Raw genomic sequence first — 21,541 nt, forward strand, 5'->3', positions numbered from 1 at the left:
TGTACCAGACTAGGCCAAGAAATCTTCTTGAGCTCAAGACTCAGATTGAAGAACGCATCGCCAACATCCCAGAGAACACATTGCGTCGCACAATGATTAGTTTTCGAAATCGATTGAATGAATGTGTTAAGGCGCAATGGACAGCACTTAACTGATGTTATGTTTAAAAAGTGGCTTTAACTTCATTGTTATTTCCAACATTTCTTATGTAATTTCCACTCTTGCCTAACACATTTTAAGCATTAAAAAGTTGTTTGTACAAGTGATTTGTTTGTTATGATTATTTCAAAATTTCCTGTTTCTCTGTGCCACCCTCTATAATCCATAACTCAGGTAATTCAACGTGGGATAATCATATTTTGAATGTATCATATTATTATTATTATTAAACTGCATGCCATAATGTTTTTACCAGGCAGGTGTGTAATTTATTATATTTTTTTCACATTTGCAGAGGTTGTGTCCTGAGAAAGCATCATCATTCCCCTCAAAGTTGACATTCAACTGGTTCTCAGCACTAGCATGGAAGGGCTACAAGACACCACTAGAGCCTAACCACCTTTGGCACATGAACTTTGAAGATACAGCCCAAGAGGTTGTGCCCAAATTTGATAAATATTGGGATGCACTTGTTTTGAAGAAATCAAAGTAAGTCTGCTTTTGTAGAATTCCCATACTGTTGATAATAATAGATATAGAAATTGTTCATTAGCTAAGAAATTACATAATTTTAAGTCAACAGATGATCCCAGGATCTCAGTCATTAGTCAGTTGTTTAGTGCACTAACACTAACAATGGGAAAAAAAGTCAATAACGAACTTTAAATAGGGATAAATGTAATTGTACGTTTTAATGTTTGACAATACTTATCATAATAATATGATACAAGAAAGATACAACATACGCTTTCCATAACAATCAGTGTTAGCAATTTCACAATCAACACCACAAAATACGCACAATATCTACTAACGCACTCTTTCCTAAATAATCAACGTTACTATTTATTTTGGTAGTTACATAGAGTAGTACCAAATTGAAAGCAGGTGATGATTGTAGTTAAAGACAGGCTACCATATCAGACTGCACCGATTTTGACTAGTTGGAAAAAATAATTACTACACTTAATGACAATCAGCATGGAGTTTACCTATGGCATTTCTCATAGCTGACATTGATTCTACTAAGACTTTTTCAGTTTACGAAAGAGAATATTTTGTACTGTGTTTTGAAGTCTCAAAAAACTAATATTTAAAATTAATACTAACCAGACTTATTGTAAATAAAAACAATTAAGCGAGATATCAGTTTAAAAGAAATAATGTCTGTAGTGTTAAGTTTCTTTATGTTCACACAGGTTTGAATACTGAACTGAGGAACTATTTAAAAGTTTATAAGGCTTATTACAACTGTAACCTTTTACATGTAATAAATGTTATCCTGTGTGTTAAGTCATTCATATGTTTTTAACAAGTCCTACACTCATAGCATCTAGAGTTTATGGTTGTCTGAGTTATCAGACAACATAAAAATTGTCAATTCCAAGTACAACCTGGTTTTGTAGTTAACGAGGTTAAGTTATTTGTATTTTATCATTGAGGAAGTACTTTTCAATATGTTTCCTTGAAAATGAACCATGGATACAATTTCTTAAAGCTTGAGTTATGGTTAACTTTGTTTTACAATAAGTAGAAGACACTAACAATGTTATTGTTTGTTCCAAGGTCATTCTGGGATGATTTTGGGTGAGATTCTTGTTGTGCATGGTTTGAAAAATTAACAAATGTTGGCCCAATAAGACTCCATTTTCATATTTTTCTTTAATTTCATTATCAATTTTAAGTGCTTTTGAGTTGGTCGGTTGTAAATTGTTGACTTATTAAAATGTTTTGTAGAATCCTACATACATTTAACATAGAGTGCAGTAAACACTTTGTGTAGTAGTATAGAAATGAGCCTTTACCTTGGTTAGATGTTATAATGAAAAGAAATGCTAGCCCATGTTTTTGTATCTGAAATCTGGTCTTTTCCTTGGATGTATAAGTAGCCTAATGTGTAATAACCAAGCATTTTCAATTATATGAAATTAACACTACTGTTGAAATTGACTCAGTACTCAAAAATCATCAAAACTGAGTGATGGCAAATATACTGATTCAAATAAAGACCCAGCTGGTTTCTTCGAATGTTTAGTAGAAACCCCACTTAAAAAAGAAGGAAACTATTTAAATAAATCCAGGTTCCAACTAAGTCCCCACAATTCCCAAGTTTCATATGTTTACTCTTCCTAAAATTCATAAACCAAATGTTCCTTCAATAAGAATAGTTCACTTTGGGATTAACTGTGTGAGGAGGAACTGTCTTATGTAATATTAGACATTTTTGTACCACTTACAAGAAGAATGTGAACTCTTTCAACGACAGAAAGTTAAGTTAATCTGAGTTCTCTTACTATTGCATCCAATTTGTTTTGCATACTGTGTAAAATGCTCTTGTGAATATTATATTACCATTTCCATAGCAAAGTGTTAATTGGTTACTAAAAAACCTTTTGAGTTTGGTCTAACCGGCTGTTTTCCACCCTGACATATCCATCCATCAACTCTTTATGACTAATCACCATTTCCAGTAATGACTGGGTCAGCTTAGTCGATTTTAGGTAGTTGCATGACCAAACTCTGTGTTGTGATCAATTTTTTAGTTGTAGTTAATGTATGTTTCCAATTGATGACCAATTGTTATTTTGTGGTTTCTAGCTCTGGTGCTTCAAAGTGCTGTGATAAAATTTGTTTAATAATCCAATTTTTTATCTTATCTGTTAAGCTATTTATTTGTGTCAAGGAGAAGAGACCAGATTCTAGCCTTAAAATGAAATGTTTCTGTTTTTTTTTTTGCAACACTATCCATCCTAAGTGTCCATAACAATTTATTGTGTTAGCCATGTTACCAGTTTAAGAAATGTTTATTGTATTTGTTAAAGTTATGGTACTGTCTTTGTTGTTCAAGATCTATGTATTTTGACAAGGTTTTGCAAACAATACTTTTAACAGTTTTCCAACAATGGTCATACTGTGTGTATATACAAATTACTATGCTTTCTCTAACCGTTTTCATTGTGATTGCGCCCTCTCACACTCTGGAAGCATTACACAATGGTTCTCAACACTCAAAACTCATGCTGTATTTTCTTTCTAATCTCTGTATAATGTAGTCAGAAATCTTTGTAATTACCATCACAATTAGCTTATTAGTATTGTTACTCTATTGTAGTCTACCATAACTTGTGTATATTTCTATATGTTTCTTTTCTATATGTTTTCCTCAATTACTAGTTAAAAGCTCCACTAAGTATTTTAATTTTCTCTCAAACTTTACTTTTCGTGTATCTATTTCTATAGTTTTTGTACTTAAATTGTATGCCTCTGAACATGAAGTGATATATTTTGTAATATGCATCACCACATACATCATTACATAAATGCAATCTGAGGTCTAATATATTATTAGTAAAGATAAAATTAAAGTATTTAAACTTTTTGTTCAATTGAAAATTCAATTTGATGTTTTACAAAATTAATATTATATAAAATGTATTATTAACAAAAATGTTGAACGAAGATTGGATATAATGTAATATAATATATTTCTGCTGTCTAGTGCTGGCCCAAAGGCCTCTTACATGAAGCGCTCCGGAAGTGTGGACTTTGTGGGTAACTCTACTGGTCTGCAGCGCAGTAGAAATCGTCCCGCCTCTATCTTGATGCCTCTGTGTAAAGCTTTTGGTGGTACTTTCCTTTTTGGCTCCTTTCTGAAGTTGATCCAGGATCTCCTTACTTTTGTGAGCCCTCAGATACTGAAGTAAGTCAACAGTTAGTTACTAAATGTTATTTTTACCCTGGAATAATCTGTTATTAGATTAGCAAAATGCATACTAGTGGTCATGAATTTCTAGTTACTAAATGTTATTTTTACCCTGGAATAATCTGTTATTAGATTAGCAAAATGCATACTAGTGGTCATGAATTTCTGAAACATTAGTAGACTATACAGAGTTTTAAAATGAAATTTAATAAAGTTCATAGTATATTTAAAATAGTATACACAATTGTTAACTGATAGGCAATAATACAATTGATCAAATTTGTTTTTTACTTTTAATAATTATTCTGATGTATCAGACTTAACAGGTAAATAATAGCATTGCTTTATGAAAAGATATAATACATTATTTTTATTGTTCAATTTATACTACCCGTAGTCTTTTCTATCTTGATTTGCAGGCTAAAAAGACGATGAATGATGATGACACAATGGTCCATCACTCTTACTTTTACTCTCTACTATATTCTTTTACACGTGCATACTCACTTCAGTTTAGAAACGCCATGTGAATTATCTGCTAAGCTTTTTTGGTAGTTATGTTAAAAAATAATATGAGCATTTTTGTTACACTTTTTTACATGAATTTATTAATTAAAATGTTGAAATTCAGTGTTATGAACATGTAATAATGCTAACAAACAAGTAGTTCTAAGAGTAGATGATATTGTACCATCTCCCTGGGGGCTCATACTCCCTACAAGTACATGAATGGCGACCATATGTTTAATGTAAATTCTGACCACTTCATTTTAGAAAATGTCATCGCACAAGCTGTGCTCTGGTTGCAACAGCAATAAACGAGATTATGAAGTGTGTTAATTCCTCGTTACACTGTTCTCTATTTGTAAATTTCTGGTACTTACTTTTGAGACCCCTCTAACTTGGGTTTCATATCTCAGGAATCTAAGGGGAAAATGTTTGGAGTGGCTCAACATTCTTAAAGTTGTAAGTGGAACAAAATGGAGGCATACAGGAGCTACATGCTAAGGTTTTATAAAGCCACCATTCGTTCCTGTTGAGATTATGGATGCCAAGTATATATGTCAGCCAATGCTAAAAAAATTGTTAACCCAATCCACAACTCTTGCCTTAAGGCTGGCTATTGGATCTATTTGATCAACTCCTGTTACCAATGTATTTGCGGAAACTGGAGAACCATCTCTCATCCACAGACAACAGCAACTATCCATTAATTATCTTCATTCACTATCTGCAAAATCATTCAAAGCCATGCTTTTGATTTAGTTGTAAAAGTCAACTTCAAGAATCGTTTCTTGCGAGACCTAGTCACCCTTTACCCTTTGGAGTTAGGGCTAGAACCTGTGCTGAACATCTAGGCCTAGATAAATATGACTGCAAACATACACCAGTGTGATGTCACCTTGGAGCATCTCAAAGTTCTCTGTCAATCGGTTTGACTAGATTTTAGAAGTCGTGTAATTCAGAAACTACTGTATCTATTGGCAAGGGTTCTGTCAAATATTATATACCTCACACCATGTGATGTAGTTTATACTGATGGCTTGAAAGAAAATTCGAGTACAGGGTGTGCTCTCATTACAGCAGATAATCGGTAAGGCTTCCAACTTCTCAATGACTCATCCATATATACGGCAGAACTTACAGTCATAAAAAAGTCCTGTATGTGTATATGTTTGTATATCTATCTGACACTTCCAAAATATGAGCAGGTGTCAGTATTGACAAAGGACATTGATAACCCTAGTGTTTTTCACACAAAAAATGTATCACATTGCAAAGTAGGGGTGAATACATAGTTGAATACATATAATGAATACAGAGTTTCATTTAATGTGTCTATAATAACATTGTACATTAATTGCCTATTCTTACAGGTTGTTGATAGGATTCACCTCTAGCCAAGATAGTATGTGGAAGGGATACTTCTATGCAGTCTTGCTGGCAGCGACAGCCACATGTCAGACTCTGCTGTTGTCCCAATATTTCTACAGGATGTCTTTAGTCGGGCTGCGTATCCGCACTGCGCTCATTTCTTCCATCTACAGAAAGGTGAGCTTGAATAATAAAATGAGTAAACGTTCAAATATTAAGCAAAATGAGACTGATGTGAAGTGCATTTTTAAAACAGGTGTAAGTAACGTACTCATTTAACCAATTAATATTGACTCTTGAGCCATTTAAATTTGTAAAAAATTTAGGAATATAAACACATTTGTGTATTTATCTGTAAACAAATATAATCAGTAATAGTTTTACCTTCAGAAACTTTAAGGTTATCAAGAATTTCAAGAACATCGAACATCCAAATTAGATTTCATTAAGGTCTAAGTCATTATAGTAATAGATATTATAATAAGGATCTGTTAAAAAGCATACTTTCAGTTCATCCGGTGGTCAAGAGCATGTAAATGAAGAATCAGAGGAAGAGATTGAATGCACATATGTGAATGTTTATCACAATTTATCATCATAAAAAAAAATTGCATGAAAAGTAAAATGTGGAGAAGAAGTAAAAATACAATAAAACCTCAGTAACTCAACACAATGTGGACTATAAAGTTTTTAAGTTTTGGGGTTGTCAACTTTTCCATGAACATTAATATTCAATAAGAGAAAACATTGTAAATGACTAAAACCTTTACTATTTGGTGCTAATATTGAGTTTAGCTCCATTTCACCTGTCACCTAGTGCAGTGTCAGAAATTAGACGCGTTCATTGACTCGACTCTTAGAATCTGTAGTCCACATCCGGCTGAAGAAATCCAAAAAAGTCAGTGATGAAGATGTGTAGAATGAACTCTTTGCATTGTTTTGAGATCAAAAACTTTATGATTTTATGTCCTACTTTATTAGCATATCCCTCATGTATACCCAGCAGGGGTCACTTCTGGCTGGTCCAGGAGCGGCACATCACTAACCGCAAATGTCCAGATTTTGAGGTACAAGGGTAATTCGATGGGTCTAGTCTACTGTGGAAGATGACTGTTGGAGTTGGTGGAGTTCGTTCCCTAGGTGTCTAATTAAGGTTCTTGCTAGCCTAGACGTAAGGGTGGGCCACCCCCTGCCTACTTTGATTAGAGAGGCTGGTTCAGAGCTGGTTTCCCTTTCTTCCATGGGGACATGAATTGGGATTAGTGCCCTAAATTCTTTCTCATGGATATCGACAGGAGGTGGCTCCTACCCGCATTCTTATCCATGCAGAATATCCTATCACTTTGGAAGCAGCGCAAAGGTCCTTATATAGGTGTAATTTTCTCGTCCTATAGAACAGAAATCTCTCATGTAACATGCATACAAAATTAAATATAACATAGTGGAATACAGTATTGAACATCTAAGATGAAGAAACAAAATTCAGAACAAAAATAAACCAAATAATGGACAGTCCCTGATGAAAAACCATCTTGATTGATGTCAGTTTCTTACATAAACCTTGATGTTTGAAAGATTCATTGTAAAGCGATGAAGGAAAAGAATGCCCATTGCAGATAATCTCTATTGCTCTAAATACTGCCACACCCTCTCAATGTATTGTATGCTGTCACTGTAAGTAATCCTTTCTGTTTGTGAATCGATTTCTTTCGTCATGTAAGTCATCTTTTATCTCAACCCTACCTTGTTCTTTAATGTCAGTGACTATTTCTTCTTCTCCCATTGGTTTACTGGCTCCATTAAGACCCATCTATTCTTCGACATTGTTGAATGAAGTATTTTGATATTCACGCCAAGAGATTAACAAATACACAGCGTTTTTCAAAAACTTTGACCACCGGGATAAAATTTGATCTGTAAACATTGGTACTGTCAAGTTACACAGACTGTTAAGTTACCGGGTGTTAAGTTAGTGAGGCTCTACTGTGGTATAATATTATACACAACAAAGGTTTTAACAACTATCAGACAAGTGTAAAAAATACTTATCTATTGCTTTTCTTCACTTTTTTTCTTATGGAATCTACTAACTTATTACTTTTAGTTTTTAAGCAAGATAGAGAAAAACAGAATTTCTCAACTCTAGAGAACGTCTTTAACATTATCTGCTGTAACGAGAGAAGAGTTCAATTATAACTTGTAAGTTTACGGCTTACATTAGTATATTGTGGAATTGTTAGACAGTAAAAGTTATAAAAGCTAGTGCACACGCTTGTACACACCGATTAATAAGAATGAAACAGCCTCATAAACACAATAAGTAGCTTATCAAAAAGTAAAAAAAAATATTTTATGGAGTTATTTTCACTATATTGCCTCTTATAAATTGTCAATGTTTAGTGAAATGTTTCTTCCCCAGGCTCTAAGAATATCCAACACTGCCCGCAAGGAGTCAACTGTGGGAGAGGTCGTGAATCTCATGTCAGTGGATGCTCAGCGTTTCATGGACCTCACAGCGTACCTCAACATGCTGTGGTCCGCTCCTCTCCAGATATCTCTGGCTCTCTATTTCCTCTGGCAGACCCTTGGTAAGCAAAGATTTTAGATCTATGTTGTGAAGTATAATGTGCTCTCAAAAATCAAAAGTGTATAATCTATTCCGATTTTGATAAATCAAACTAAAACATATTATCAATTATTCAACAGGACCTTCCGTGCTCGCTGGATTGGCAGTCATGATTATTTTAATTCCTGTCAACGGCTGGGTAGCCAACAAAGTAAAAAACCTACAGATTAAACAGATGAAAAACAAAGACGAACGAGTTAAGCTGATGAATGAAATTCTCTCTGGTATCAAGGTAAAAACTAAAACCTAATTCATTCCGAAATATAATTGCTACAAGTAATTTATTATTATTGTATGGATGTGAAGTAGTGTATATTTTAACTCATTGAGCGAGTGGTTATTTTAGCCTATAGAGCATTAGTGGCAGCTATGAAATGGTAAAATTGCAGACATTTGATTAAACCTGTATAAAAATGTTACATTGAATTAAGATATAGAATATTAAAAGTCAAGCCAATTGTATTTTTAATGTTGTCTATCATACATATATGTAATTAAATTTTACCAAAATTTTATTTTTTTATTTGCATTACTTGCAAATAAAAATTCAAACTAACCACGTTTGATATATTTTTAAATAATAATAATAATAATGTTACTCATTCAGTATTTTCCTAAAGTCCACTTTTTTACATGAGAATAATATGCAAATGGTTAAATAATAACTTGTAAAAAAGTGTGGTACAAAGTAAGTCACCAATGCATTTCCAGAGGCAAGGCATCAACTATGCGGTGAGTCTCATAGTTGTTCATATACAGGACTATCTACACATGGTTTTTTTTTGTATTGTAGCTGCATGTCATATGATTTTGCTGGATTGCCAACATAATGAAATTTTAGGAACAGAAGTTTTAAACCTATTGGCTACCAATGATATACATTGTCTGTCATCAGTTATTTGTCTGTCATCAGTTATTGTCTGTGTGATTACCGATGACCGGTAGTGCCTGTCACGCTAAGTTCGTAATACTTTGAGTCGAAAAATATTCCCGATACTGATTATTTTTGCATTTGTCTACATTATTTTACCGATGGTTGTATCATAATTGATTTTGAAGCTGGCTGGTTCTCTCAAAATGGATTGTTGTATATCATTTCATCTGTTGATTGATTGTTTTTATTATTTGCCATCTGAAATAATGTTGCAGTCAAATAACGTGTTAAAATGATGTTACATTAAAATGAAGTTGTGTTAAAATGATGTGTGTTAAAATGATGTTGTGTTAAAATGACATAATTTTTTTTAAGTTTTCATAACTTTGTGGAGAACATACTCAGTGAAAGTGAAAATAAAGAGAGTGATGGTAACCTTGATGATGAAATATTGAGTGAAAGTGGCAATGAAGAAATTTACAAAAAGTATGTGACAAGGCCAAACTCGGGAGTGGCCAATGCAAGCTAATGATCCATATAATTTTATTTTTAGTGGTAGATCTGGTATAAATCTAATTGTTGCTAAGCAACTAAATACTTAAAGTATAAAATACAATGTTAACATGTTATATGGTTGTTTAAAAAACCCTTTGGGCACTCAAGAGTAAAATTTTTGGGTCTACTACCAAAAACTCGGGCCTCTAATGAAACCAAGTTACTGCTGGGGGCGAAAACCTCAGAAGAGCCCTTTTTAGCTAATTTGTGTTAAAGGTTTTGGTTAGAACCTAGAAGTGTTGGAAACCAGCATATTTTATGTCGGTTTGTAATTTTATTGTGTGTTGTTGCGGAACCACATATTGTAATTGTCGCGTTCTAGTTTTTCATTGAAAAGTAATCTATTATTATCTTTAAACATATCACCATGTTTATTGGTTATCATTGAAATGTTGTGAGATTCCACTCTACATATTTTCATATATAACGCGTTTTTTTTGTAACATCGTCAATTTTACGGTCGTGGTGAAATGTTTTCTGAAGACGGTCTATACATTTGAGTGGAAAAGTTTCTGGGTGGCCGGTGTCAAAGAAATTACGTCATTTTTCAACTCAATCACTGCAAGTACGTTTTGACCTGCAAAAGGTGCTGTTCATATGTCAATAGACGCGGAATTGAAATATTCTCGCTTTATCCAGTGCAAACTAGAAAAGTCATTATATATTGAATAGTTGATTTACCCCTATGAATATTCTAAAAAAGGGACAATTTTAAAAGTTGTAAACCAGCATATACTTTCATGTGGTTGTAGATACGAATAACATTCACAACAGTTATTTTATTGAAGTCAATAAAGAAAATAAAAAAATCATTGTACAAGTGAAAAAAACGATCTACCGAACTATCTACTCGGTACACATTTCCAGCGGTAAATTTAGATTCAGTGCAGTAGGTTTCCGGCAGTGCGAAACGAAAAGAGATGATCACGGCCGTTCGCATGCAAGACCAACCACAAACCCATCCCGTTGTCGGCCATTGGTTTTGAAACATTTTTATTTCACATGAGCTTATTTTTTTACCGATTTTTCATAATTTAGGTCTCTTTTTTTTCAGGTTAAAATCCTCTATACGCCTTAATGCTCAATGATATGAAATGAATACAAAAAACATTAATAAAAACAATGTTATTTTGAAAAACTATATTATCTATTGTGTTATATAGGGCCTTTTCTCAGACAATTTATTCAACCAATGCAAGGTTTTTACCAATGATTTGACGCACCAACTCAATTTTATTTTTTACTGCAATTTCAAAATATTGATTGTGTAGTCATTTCTTTCAAACATTATGTCGCTAAACATAATTATTAACAAGTAAAAAAAATGGTTTTCATATTTTTTTTTCCATTGCCAAAACCAGATTATTTTTTTATGAGTATATTCTTCAACGTGCGACATGTTAACCAAAAAAAAGTCATAGACTCCAGTTCCTTCTCAAAGTATTCTGAACATATATTGATAGGTTTTATTGTAGCCCAAACAACACGTACTTTACTAAGGGTATAATTCAAAAATTAACATAACAATAAAGTATAAGTGAAAAAATTTTGTAGCTTGTTTCCGGATGTTTGTTGACGAAATATTTTCATTTTTCAACAGGATTTTTTTTTTTGTACAGCTTATATAAAAAATAACAGTTTATTTTGTTGTTGTTTACTTTTAGTGTTTTCAAATAGCTTTGTCTAGAAACTATTGACAATAGAAAACTGTTTTTTCATATAAATATATAGTCCAGCATTTTTGGAGAGGTAAAGAAAATGAAAAAAGGGCCCAATAACCCTTGTAGCATTTTTGTACCAAAAGAGTATTATCGTTTTTGGTTAAAAAGAAAAATGGCAAAAATTAACAATTGTGTTTTATTGAATTTTTAATATATTATTTTAATTTGGCATAAAATTATCTAACATTTTATTTATACATTTAACATTTTGAACTTACTGTAATAATTTCTGATACCATTACAGAGCGGTCCAAACAAGTGAAATTTTCATATAAAACTTCTTTGCAAATTTCTCAATTATTTTACATTAAAAGTATATACTGAAAACCAAAGAATATCCAAACATTTTATTCCTATTTCCAAAATTAGTACAATCTTCTGAGAAAGAAATAAAACGAATATATAACACTATTTGTTTACTTGGTATCTTAAGTATTTTTTTTACGAATTTTTGTTAAAAAAAACCTTGCAACCACGTCAAAAATGGACTGACGTTTTATCTTTGGTAACATGGACACACTACTAGGGTTAAAAAGATTGTAACCTTTTTTAATTTTAGCAGATAGAGTATTTTAATTTGGTTTTGTTGTTACTTTCTCATATAAAATTCTTTATTATATAAAAATGATATATTTGATAAATTACCTTATTGTTTAATACCTTTTTTGCACTTACATAAAAAAAATTTTTTTTGGCTCAGTAAAATGTTTACAAAAGTTACAACTTTTAGCTGTTTATAACCTTAAAAAACTGCGATTGTTGAACATTTTATACAACTATTTAATATTTCTAGGTTCACTTACATAATTTTAAAATATGCACATAAAGAGATATGGTTCCATAAACTTAACCTCTATAAAACAAACAAATAATTGTTAGGCCAGGTTATTGTAATTTCTCCAACAATTTCCTTCCACCAAATAGTGAAAGTTATTTGTCAAATGATTGAAATATTTACTTTTTACACCTTTTTTATGCCAATAATACCGGTACTTTGGCGATGTATACCGACACACACCAGTATGAATGAACACATAATAATATAACAAATTTTATAGAACACAAGAACATGATAGAACTCGAAAAAACAGAGCTCTTTAATTACAAAATTAACAAACTTAGCCAACGATTATTCAATTGGGGTCAGAGATTTACGTTATTAATTGCCCCCAAACACTTAAACCTTTTTCAAATTGAACTTAGAACGTTAGTTACAGCGATGTATAGAGTTGAGTAACAGAAACTAATTTCCATCAATCAACAAGCATTTCCAGGTATTGTGATCGGTATTGTTCGTCGCTGTTATCTTATACTTCTCTCGAGTAATCCCTAGTACGGCAGGTTTTCCGGAGTCGGCCATCAACATGATTATTTTAAGTTTTTTGCACGGTACATACATTGCCTTTCTCATTATACAAGTTAATTTATATTTACTGATCAGCCCCTCTAGAATTTGATGTTATTTTTCTAGATAGGTACTATCTCTCGGAGGGGATGTTTGTTCTTCGTTGAACATCAGCGCGGGCTTTGGCGAGCACCGTGAGGCCAAGAGGGGCACTCGCATTTTTAGTGGCATGAGTGTGATCCAGAAAATAAAAAAAACAAGTTTTGTGTGTTTTTTCTATAAAGAGTTTAGTTTTTGTTTGGTAATGTTTTGTTTTTTGTTGAAATTTTTGATGTTTTGAGAAATGTAGGGGGTAAAAACACGGAAGTTACAGACAAAGCGATCGCACAAGCCTTGAAACGGGGCGGCGAGGACTCTGCAATCACGTTATTTTCTACTAGACCGCTCGATCCTCTGTCTGAGGATGGGGAGGGGTTTGCGATAAGAACAATTCCTGTTTTATATTGACGGAAATATTGTTCTACGCACGGCAAATCTAGTAATCAGTAGAAGCCAAAAATGTCAAATAACGATTCAATGTTCTGGGTGTGGGTCCGGTATAATCCCAAAAGTACCAGTAATACCTCCCTCACTTTCACTTTTGGCAATCGTCAGATGATTCCGAATTCTGATATGTTACTGACAATAAAATATATCCACTCAGATCGTCAAATACATAACCTTATTGACTGAAAATAAAACTTATCAGACTAAAACAAAACCAATGAAGAAGCACTATTGAAGGTTGGGATCAAATCAGCTGACGCGAACGAAGGTGAAGTTGACAAATCCTCTACAACACAAAGTAAGAAACTGCAAAAATCCACCGTCATAGAGTATAAAGGTTTTACTCACGCGTTTTTACATCCAACAACTATCCAAGCTTGCGTTATTCATCAGCAAATTTACCGCATTTGGATAATTTAATAAAGCCATATAAAAGGACTTTGACCAAATGTCAGACATTTGTCGGGACGTACCGAGGTTTTTGGCCTAAACAGTCAAAGCGAAGTCCAATAATGTCGGTAACGTCCGTCCGAGGTTTTGGCCAAAACATCGATGTCCGATATTTCGGACGTCGGAGTGCAAAGGTGTAATAATTTTTAACTGTGCTTAAATGAATAATTTAAAAATCATTTTAACGAATCATTTTTTGTAATTGTTTGTCTTGTGATAATCATTTTCATTGCAAACTGAACAATTAATTCGGTACATGAGGGTAAAAATATTTTCATTTTAACGTTTAGTAAATGGGTTAATGATATATATTAGTAAAACAACTCTTTTTTATTTTTTATACTAAAGATATCAATTGTTTTAATAGTGGCACCATGATGATTTTCGCTAATGCATCGCAATTGTGAAATGTGCTTTAATGTGTTGTGATCGCAACTCGTATCACTTTTAGGGTTAAAAGGTTAATCTCATTTCAATACTTTTATTTTATAAATTAAAATTGAGAACATACCAGTATAAAATATAATTAGTAACATAAAAATAATAATTTTACATATTCTTTGCCACAATGGCTTTAAAGTATTCCAAGGCAAAACTCTATAAATCAAAGTTTTCAAATGCTAAATCTTAGTAATTAAAATCACCCACTAAGTTTATATTCCTAGTTCTTCAAATACCTCTTTACAGCTATATTGTGACTGTAGATTTTCCATAACTCTTGAGAGCTTGTTTTTGAAGAATTTATTAAAACACTTGAAGAATATACTTAGAATTTGAAGATGATTAATCTCTTAATAATCATGGTAGCCCATGTGAGTGGTGGAATAGCCTCCCCATGTGCTACATATATTCCAGCATGTTGTAAGCCTTTGAAATTTTGATCACCATTGTGTCCTGTAGATAATCAGAACACTTTGTTTTCATATTACAATGTTCAGAATACACTAGGATTGTTATTGTGTATTTTGTTTTAGCCTACTTTTGTGTTGCATCATTAATGTAGCCTATTGTTGAATCTGCTAAAAGTGAAATCTTGGTCTTTGTAACTGTACAGTGAGTATATTTCTTAGGGAGAGACTATTTTGTGTAATAATAAATAGTTTAGTAGCTTTTACCATGATCTTTGTTTTGATAGTCATTGATCTTGTATTATGTATATTTATAAATATCAATATTTCGTTTAAAAATCATAATATAAAATTATTATCTCATAAAAAAATGAATATTTGTATAGAACAATATTTTTTAGATCTAAGAAGGTCATAATTATTTGGTATACCATTATAGATTAATATTTCAATGCCTTATGATAGGAATTAGGCAACAAAAGTATTCACTTGTTAAAAATAAAACCAGATAGATCCTTTATAAAATAAAAACCCAATAGCTGGCAAAAGATTTGGAGTTAGTATGTGCCAAAACTTACAACATAAAATGAACAGCTAGATGGCCTTGTAATGGAGATGAATGATATGTATTTTGCAATTAATCTTTGCTGTATTTTTTAAAGGTGCTGAAGCTGTATGCGTGGGAGCCAAGTTTTGAGCAGCAAGTGCTCAAAATCAGAGATAAAGAGATGAAAGTGCTCAAACAAGCTGCTTATCTCAATGCTTGTACCTCTTTCATTTGGTCCTGTGCACCTTTCTTGGTAAACATCAAATTGTTCCATTTTAACAGAGTTATCATATTTAAGTACAGTAGAACCCCGCTAATCCGTCACCTACGGGACCAAGAGTATGGTCGGATCAGTAAAAAGGTCAGAATATCAGGGGAGAACATTTATTAACATAAAAACGTGATAAAACTATAGTTTAAACTAAACAAAAATGCATTAAGAGATTATCGCAATATTATTATCACTGAATTTAATTATTTTGTGTTGGTCTAAAGAAGTCCATAATATTCTTTTGCTTAGCAGATGACAATCTCGACTTCACAGCAATATTCCTCCATTTCCGGATCCACAAAATGTCCACTTGGGGTAGACACTGGACTTTGTTCAATGTACTGAAGGGCCAAATCAAACACATTTTTCGCTTCTGTATGTGATACTCATGTTGTGGGTTCGACATCTTTATCTTGGTCATCTGCTTGCATTACAGTTTCAATAATCTTTTCATCAGTTAATTCTTCTTCTGTTGTGCAGTTGACATCCGCTGTTGCAACCCACTTGCTGACGTCACGGGCTTCAATTTCCGGTTGTAAAGTTTGTAAATCACAAACACACACTCGCACAAACTGTTTCGACTGACTGTCACCGGTCAACTGACATGCACTCACACTGCCTGTGAATGATGCGTCATCGACAGGATTTGACTTGAACGATTTAAATAAAGCGATGTACTGGAAACGTAAACAAACATTGATTAGCGACGGCATGGTTGGTTTAAGCTAGGAGGCGGATTACCCGAAGGCGGATTAGCGGGGTTCTACTGTAATTTCATTGCAATATCTAGTCATGAATTACATTTTTGGACACATTATAACCAAGTTCTGATTAACAGGCAATGGATCTACTGTAGTTTGGATCACTGAAACATAATTATTGATTTGATGATTCAGTAGCAGGGTTGTGTTCTGTCTTATGATGTCAATGTCCATTTGTTCTTGAATGATAAATAAATAAATTCTGTATTGCATTTACAACAATATTGTTGGTAGCAATGTTACAAACACTTAACATTTTTAATGTTTTATATTAGTTCCTAATATAGTATTATGTGAAAGTGACAAAATAAAGTTTAGTTTCTTTTAGTAATATGGCCTACAAAATGTTTTAATTGTGGTAGTTGTTAATTGTTAATAGATTTATTGTTTAAATAAAAAAATTATGAATAAAAATTAAAAATTAAGTTGAATTTGTATTCTGGAAATAGCAGTGGTAAACTACCAGTAAAACTACATTCAAACATGAGTCTTTAGTAGAGTGTAAAAGGGGTAGCAAAAGGCACCAATTTCCAGGCATTTTCTCTTTCAGAATATATATTAATGGCTAGAGTTTCAGTAAAAAAGATTTTATTTGATTTTATCTTTTTAATTAATGAAAAAGGCTTATTATTTTACTAAAATGTTAACTCATGTTTCCATGGCAGAATAATTGAGAGCTTCAAGTTTCTTTGTCTAAACATTTTTCAATAACATTGTTAGCACATTTCTTATAATGCTCATTTATTTTAAAATGTATGATCATTTTGACACCAATGATGTATTTTTATCTTGTTTTGTTTCTTTACTAAACAGTTTTTTTTTCTTAGAAGCCAACACGTTCACAGCTGAAGATGGCCATCACTAGAGTTTGTAAATTTTTGAATATGAAGGATTGATCCATCTTCATATCAGTTTTTTACACATGTTTACAGGTTTTTCTAATGTCTTAACATGTCTAGGTCTCTCTTGCAACTTTTGCTGTGTACATTTTAGTAGACAATACTCGTGTATTGGATGCTGAGAAAGCATTCGTGTCTCTGACACTGTTCAATTTGATGCGATTTCCCATGGCTCTGTTCCCGATGTTCTTGACAGGCATCATTGAGGTATTTTGATAGATGAATTAGTGCATAAGCCCTGTACATCAAATGGAAATAAATGCACTGGTTATTGGTTATGCATGATTGGTCAGTGGATGCATGATTCTGCTTCTCTTTTGTTTATACATATGTACATTTGTGAATATATTTTTAGTAAAATTTGCAGTGGTGGGTGGAAAAAAGAATTCTAACTTTTTTAAAGATTTATAAATGTATAATCAAATCTTAGCGTACTGTTTGTAGTCTGGTAAAAAATCAACAAAATAGCAAATGAGAACCATTTGATTTAACCATATTGTGTTGTAATCATTTTTTTACATACATTTGAAATCACTACTTAATGTTCAGACTTACTTTATTTTGTTACTGATATTGTTCTTCATAATTTATGTAATTATAAATACAATAGTGCAACAGTCTGTGTCTTATCACAATAACATTATATTCCTATATGGTAAGGGTAATTAGGAACATGTTGGGATACAACTAATTTTCTGAAGGTTTTGGTCTTAGTTGTACTATTAAAAAATTTTTGCACAAAAAGCTAAATATTTTAAAACTCTAGCGGCTTCTTGAGCGCAAGAAAGAGGAAATAGTAAACGATATTAACCCTTAAAAGTGCAGTATACGGATATGTCTATATCATCAGAATTGTGGTATACAGAAATATCTGAATTGTCTTATTTAAATTTATTGTGTACATTATAATTTACGAAAATTCTATGAATATGTCGTAATGGGTAAATGTCTTGACTTATGACATCCACAGTGTTGCCCAGATTTAAGTGACACATCAGTTTTTTGCTGTACCTAGAATAGGTTCAATTTGAAAGTACAAACCAGCCAATATCAATATAAACTGCAAAAGTAACTTATTGATGCAAAAATAACATTATTTTCATGGGAAACACACACACACACACACACACACACACACACACACACACACACTATATATATATATATATATATATATATATATATATATATATAATATAGTTATGAAATTTTAATATTAATATTTAACATTTAAGGATTGCGAATTACTAAAAATTTTGCACATGCACCGGTTTGTTGAATGTATGGAAAACTCAGACACATATCTGAGCGCGGAGAAATTTTTTTTATTAAATTTAATAAAGTTCTTTATTCGTGATTTCTTCTTGCTCTAGTCAGCTCAATAAGATACTTTTTTGTCCTGCTAACTTTTGATAGTCAGTGTGAACGTCATAAGGGAAGAATTTCTGTTTTCAAGGTTTAAAGACTATATACAAAATTGGAACTAAACAGAATCAAAGTTATGCATCCACTGAGCAAACGCACAAAGGTTCCACATTATTCGCTTCTCTAACCAAGCCGCACTCTTAGGTATCACTGGTAACTTTCGCAGTCTATGTGTTGATTGACGATCAGAACATCTTGGACTCAGAAAAAGCTTTTGTGTCGCTCTCACTGTTCAACATTCTACGCTTCCCGCTTTCCATGCTTCCTATGCTGATATCCAACATGGTTCAGGTAGGTTTATTCATAGTAATTTTTTTTAATAGATCTTTTTTAGTTTGTGATGTCACTTTGAAAACTGCTCAAAATTTGTGTAACTAAAAATTGTCAAATATAGTTATTTTTAAAATATCTTTTTAACCATTTCAAAGTAAAGAAATATTTGAAAATATTACTAAAAAGGATTTTTCAGAGATTTGATGGGAGTGTTGTGTCATTTTAAGAACTTTGTGTAATGATATAAAAAAATTCAAAACTTATGTATTGATCAAAATATTTATATTAGCACTTTCTTCACAGTAAAACAGCTTTTAAAGGACTGAAAAATTAAGCATAAATAAAGTTTACTTTAATAATTACAGTAAATTTTTAATAATTCAAAATTAAGGAACCAGTAAAAATTGAAAACAACTGTCAACTTTAAAATTGCAGTAATTATTGAAGTATGGTAGTAATTTGTTATTATTACTATTATACATATTGCTACTAAGTACAGTTGTGCAGTTTCTTCCAAACATATTTACTCCATTTTTTATCTTTGTAATTTTTATTTTTATGATTGACATTTCACTATTAAATGAGTTTACTTGATATTAAAAGATTTGGCTAATATGACTGAGTTGTAAGAATTAATGTAAAGTTACTATTAGTGTAATGTAAATTAATTAATATTTACTCGTATACTATAAATAAATGCAAAATAATGCAAATGCCTTTGGAACACAACTTTGATATTACTTATTATTAAATCAAACTGTTTTATTAATTTTTAATATATTTTAATATAGTAATTCAAAGGTCAAAATACATTGTATATCAGTTAAGTGCTCAAATAATTATTAAATTAAATTTATACTAAAAAATACTAGACAGTGTAAAAGAAAATCTATAAAGGAAATTTGGAATATAATCCTCCTAAACGTAAAGCTTCACTAAACAAATTTGTTTCCATTCTTAAATATCAAACTATTTATTATTAGATCATCTAGGCCATTTTTGTTTTACTTGCACAATATGTGTGTATGATATATCCAAAAATAAAGTAACTCATTTATATTTTCTATGTATAGCTTATAAAGTGTATGTATTTCACAGGTTGTGGGCTTTTCAGATCGATCCTGTGGTGTAGTATAGTAGTTATCTAACACGTAGAATAGTAGGGGTTGAAGTCGAATCTCGAATCCACTCAATCTTCAACAAAGGTTCTGTTTCAAGATCGATCGTTGTGATTTGACATTTGAATCGGTGGAGATCTGCCATGCATTATTATCGGCTGATCGACGGTGCACAAATTACGGATTGCTAAAATATGGTTTTGCCATACTTTGAATTTTCAAAACGCGCAGCTTCGTGAGTCTGCTGCATTTATTCGCAGACAACAGCTGATCAGCATTATGGAAAATACCAATCACAAAATCATAATTTTGTACTTAGTATATGAAAACCCATGATAACCTAATTAACAAATTATTTTACTTTTTTCATTACTTTTTATATTATCAAACACTCATAAGGTAGTAGAATGCCATAAGTTGGATTGGTGATAATTATTTTTAAATCATACTTAGATTAAAAAGAGCTATTAGGATTTGAAAATTGAGAACCAAGAATAGATTTTTTTAAGATTTGGATTTGAGATTAGAAATTCTGGATTTCCCCATCACTAACGTAGTATAATGCTATTATATAAGTTTATAATCTGTTTATGTGGGTATAACCAACATTAAGGAGCTCTTTGTACTTAAATCGCTTAATCAAATGTGTTGGTTTAGGGTTATTGGTTATTTAAGAAACTATGGGTATTGTAAATTTCACAACATATGGTGTAAGAATGGAGGGTATTAATAGATTATGTTATATATTAATAATAATTTAAATTTATAGCATTCATATTATAATAAGATAACAAACAAAGAAAGGATCCTTGAACAAAGTATTCAAGCATTCCTTTCACTTCCCCTCATGTCCAATCAACAACAACCTGATAGTTTTTGCGTATATCACCCAGTCTTGCAACCTCGTATTTACATTTAGATCACCTGGTATTTCAATGATTCTTAAATTGACTGAATAATGAACACAATATTTCCTTTCGCCATGTAATCTTGATATTTACTTATGTGCAAAATCCCTCTAAAACAATTTCCAGTTTGTCTAACTTCTCAACAAAAAAATCTGATATCAGGCGTTTTAGTTTTATTCTAAATTGCAGCCCCTAATATCGAGTCTTTTAATATGGCTTAACTTTTTTTATTATGTCTTTAAAATATGCTCAAAACATACAAGCAGTGTATGGTCTTAATAGAAAGAGAAATATCCAAATTTCTTGATTAATAAACTCTCTGATCATTTTCATGTTGCTTAAAATATTTGTACATTGTGTAATCTCTGAGCTATATCTTACGTTCTCGCGCACTGCACCAGCTGCGTGCGCTGCAATTAATCAACTGGTTCACGCCATGTTTTTATTCTAGCAAATACATGTTATTGTTTGTTATTTACAATTAGTAATTATATTTTTTTGTATTGTGATTGTGTTTGTAGAGCTACTACAGTTTTTTTATGACAATGGACCGTAACTTTCATGATCGCTCTTATAAAATTCTAGAACTTTAATTTTTTAAGTTACATTTATTTTGATTGTAAGCTGAAAGATAATT

At 31.8% G+C, this 21,541-nt stretch overlaps 1 protein-coding gene across 1 annotated transcript in view; it reads left to right on the top strand.

Annotated features, from left to right (window-relative positions):
* Positions 1 to 21,541, top strand: part of LOC124356856 (multidrug resistance-associated protein 1-like) — a 115,948-nt gene that overhangs the window by 35,040 nt on the left and 59,367 nt on the right. The window contains 8 exon segments of the mRNA XM_046808118.1: positions 455 to 648; positions 1,726 to 1,746; positions 3,659 to 3,859; positions 5,740 to 5,914; positions 8,157 to 8,325; positions 8,444 to 8,595; positions 15,365 to 15,502; positions 18,750 to 18,896. Coding sequence (XP_046664074.1) covers positions 455 to 648; positions 1,726 to 1,746; positions 3,659 to 3,859; positions 5,740 to 5,914; positions 8,157 to 8,325; positions 8,444 to 8,595; positions 15,365 to 15,502; positions 18,750 to 18,896 — 1,197 coding nt within the window.

Source organism: Homalodisca vitripennis, chromosome 3 (genome assembly GCF_021130785.1).
Source record: "Homalodisca vitripennis isolate AUS2020 chromosome 3, UT_GWSS_2.1, whole genome shotgun sequence".
Classification (NCBI taxonomy): Eukaryota; Metazoa; Arthropoda; class Insecta; order Hemiptera; family Cicadellidae; genus Homalodisca; species Homalodisca vitripennis.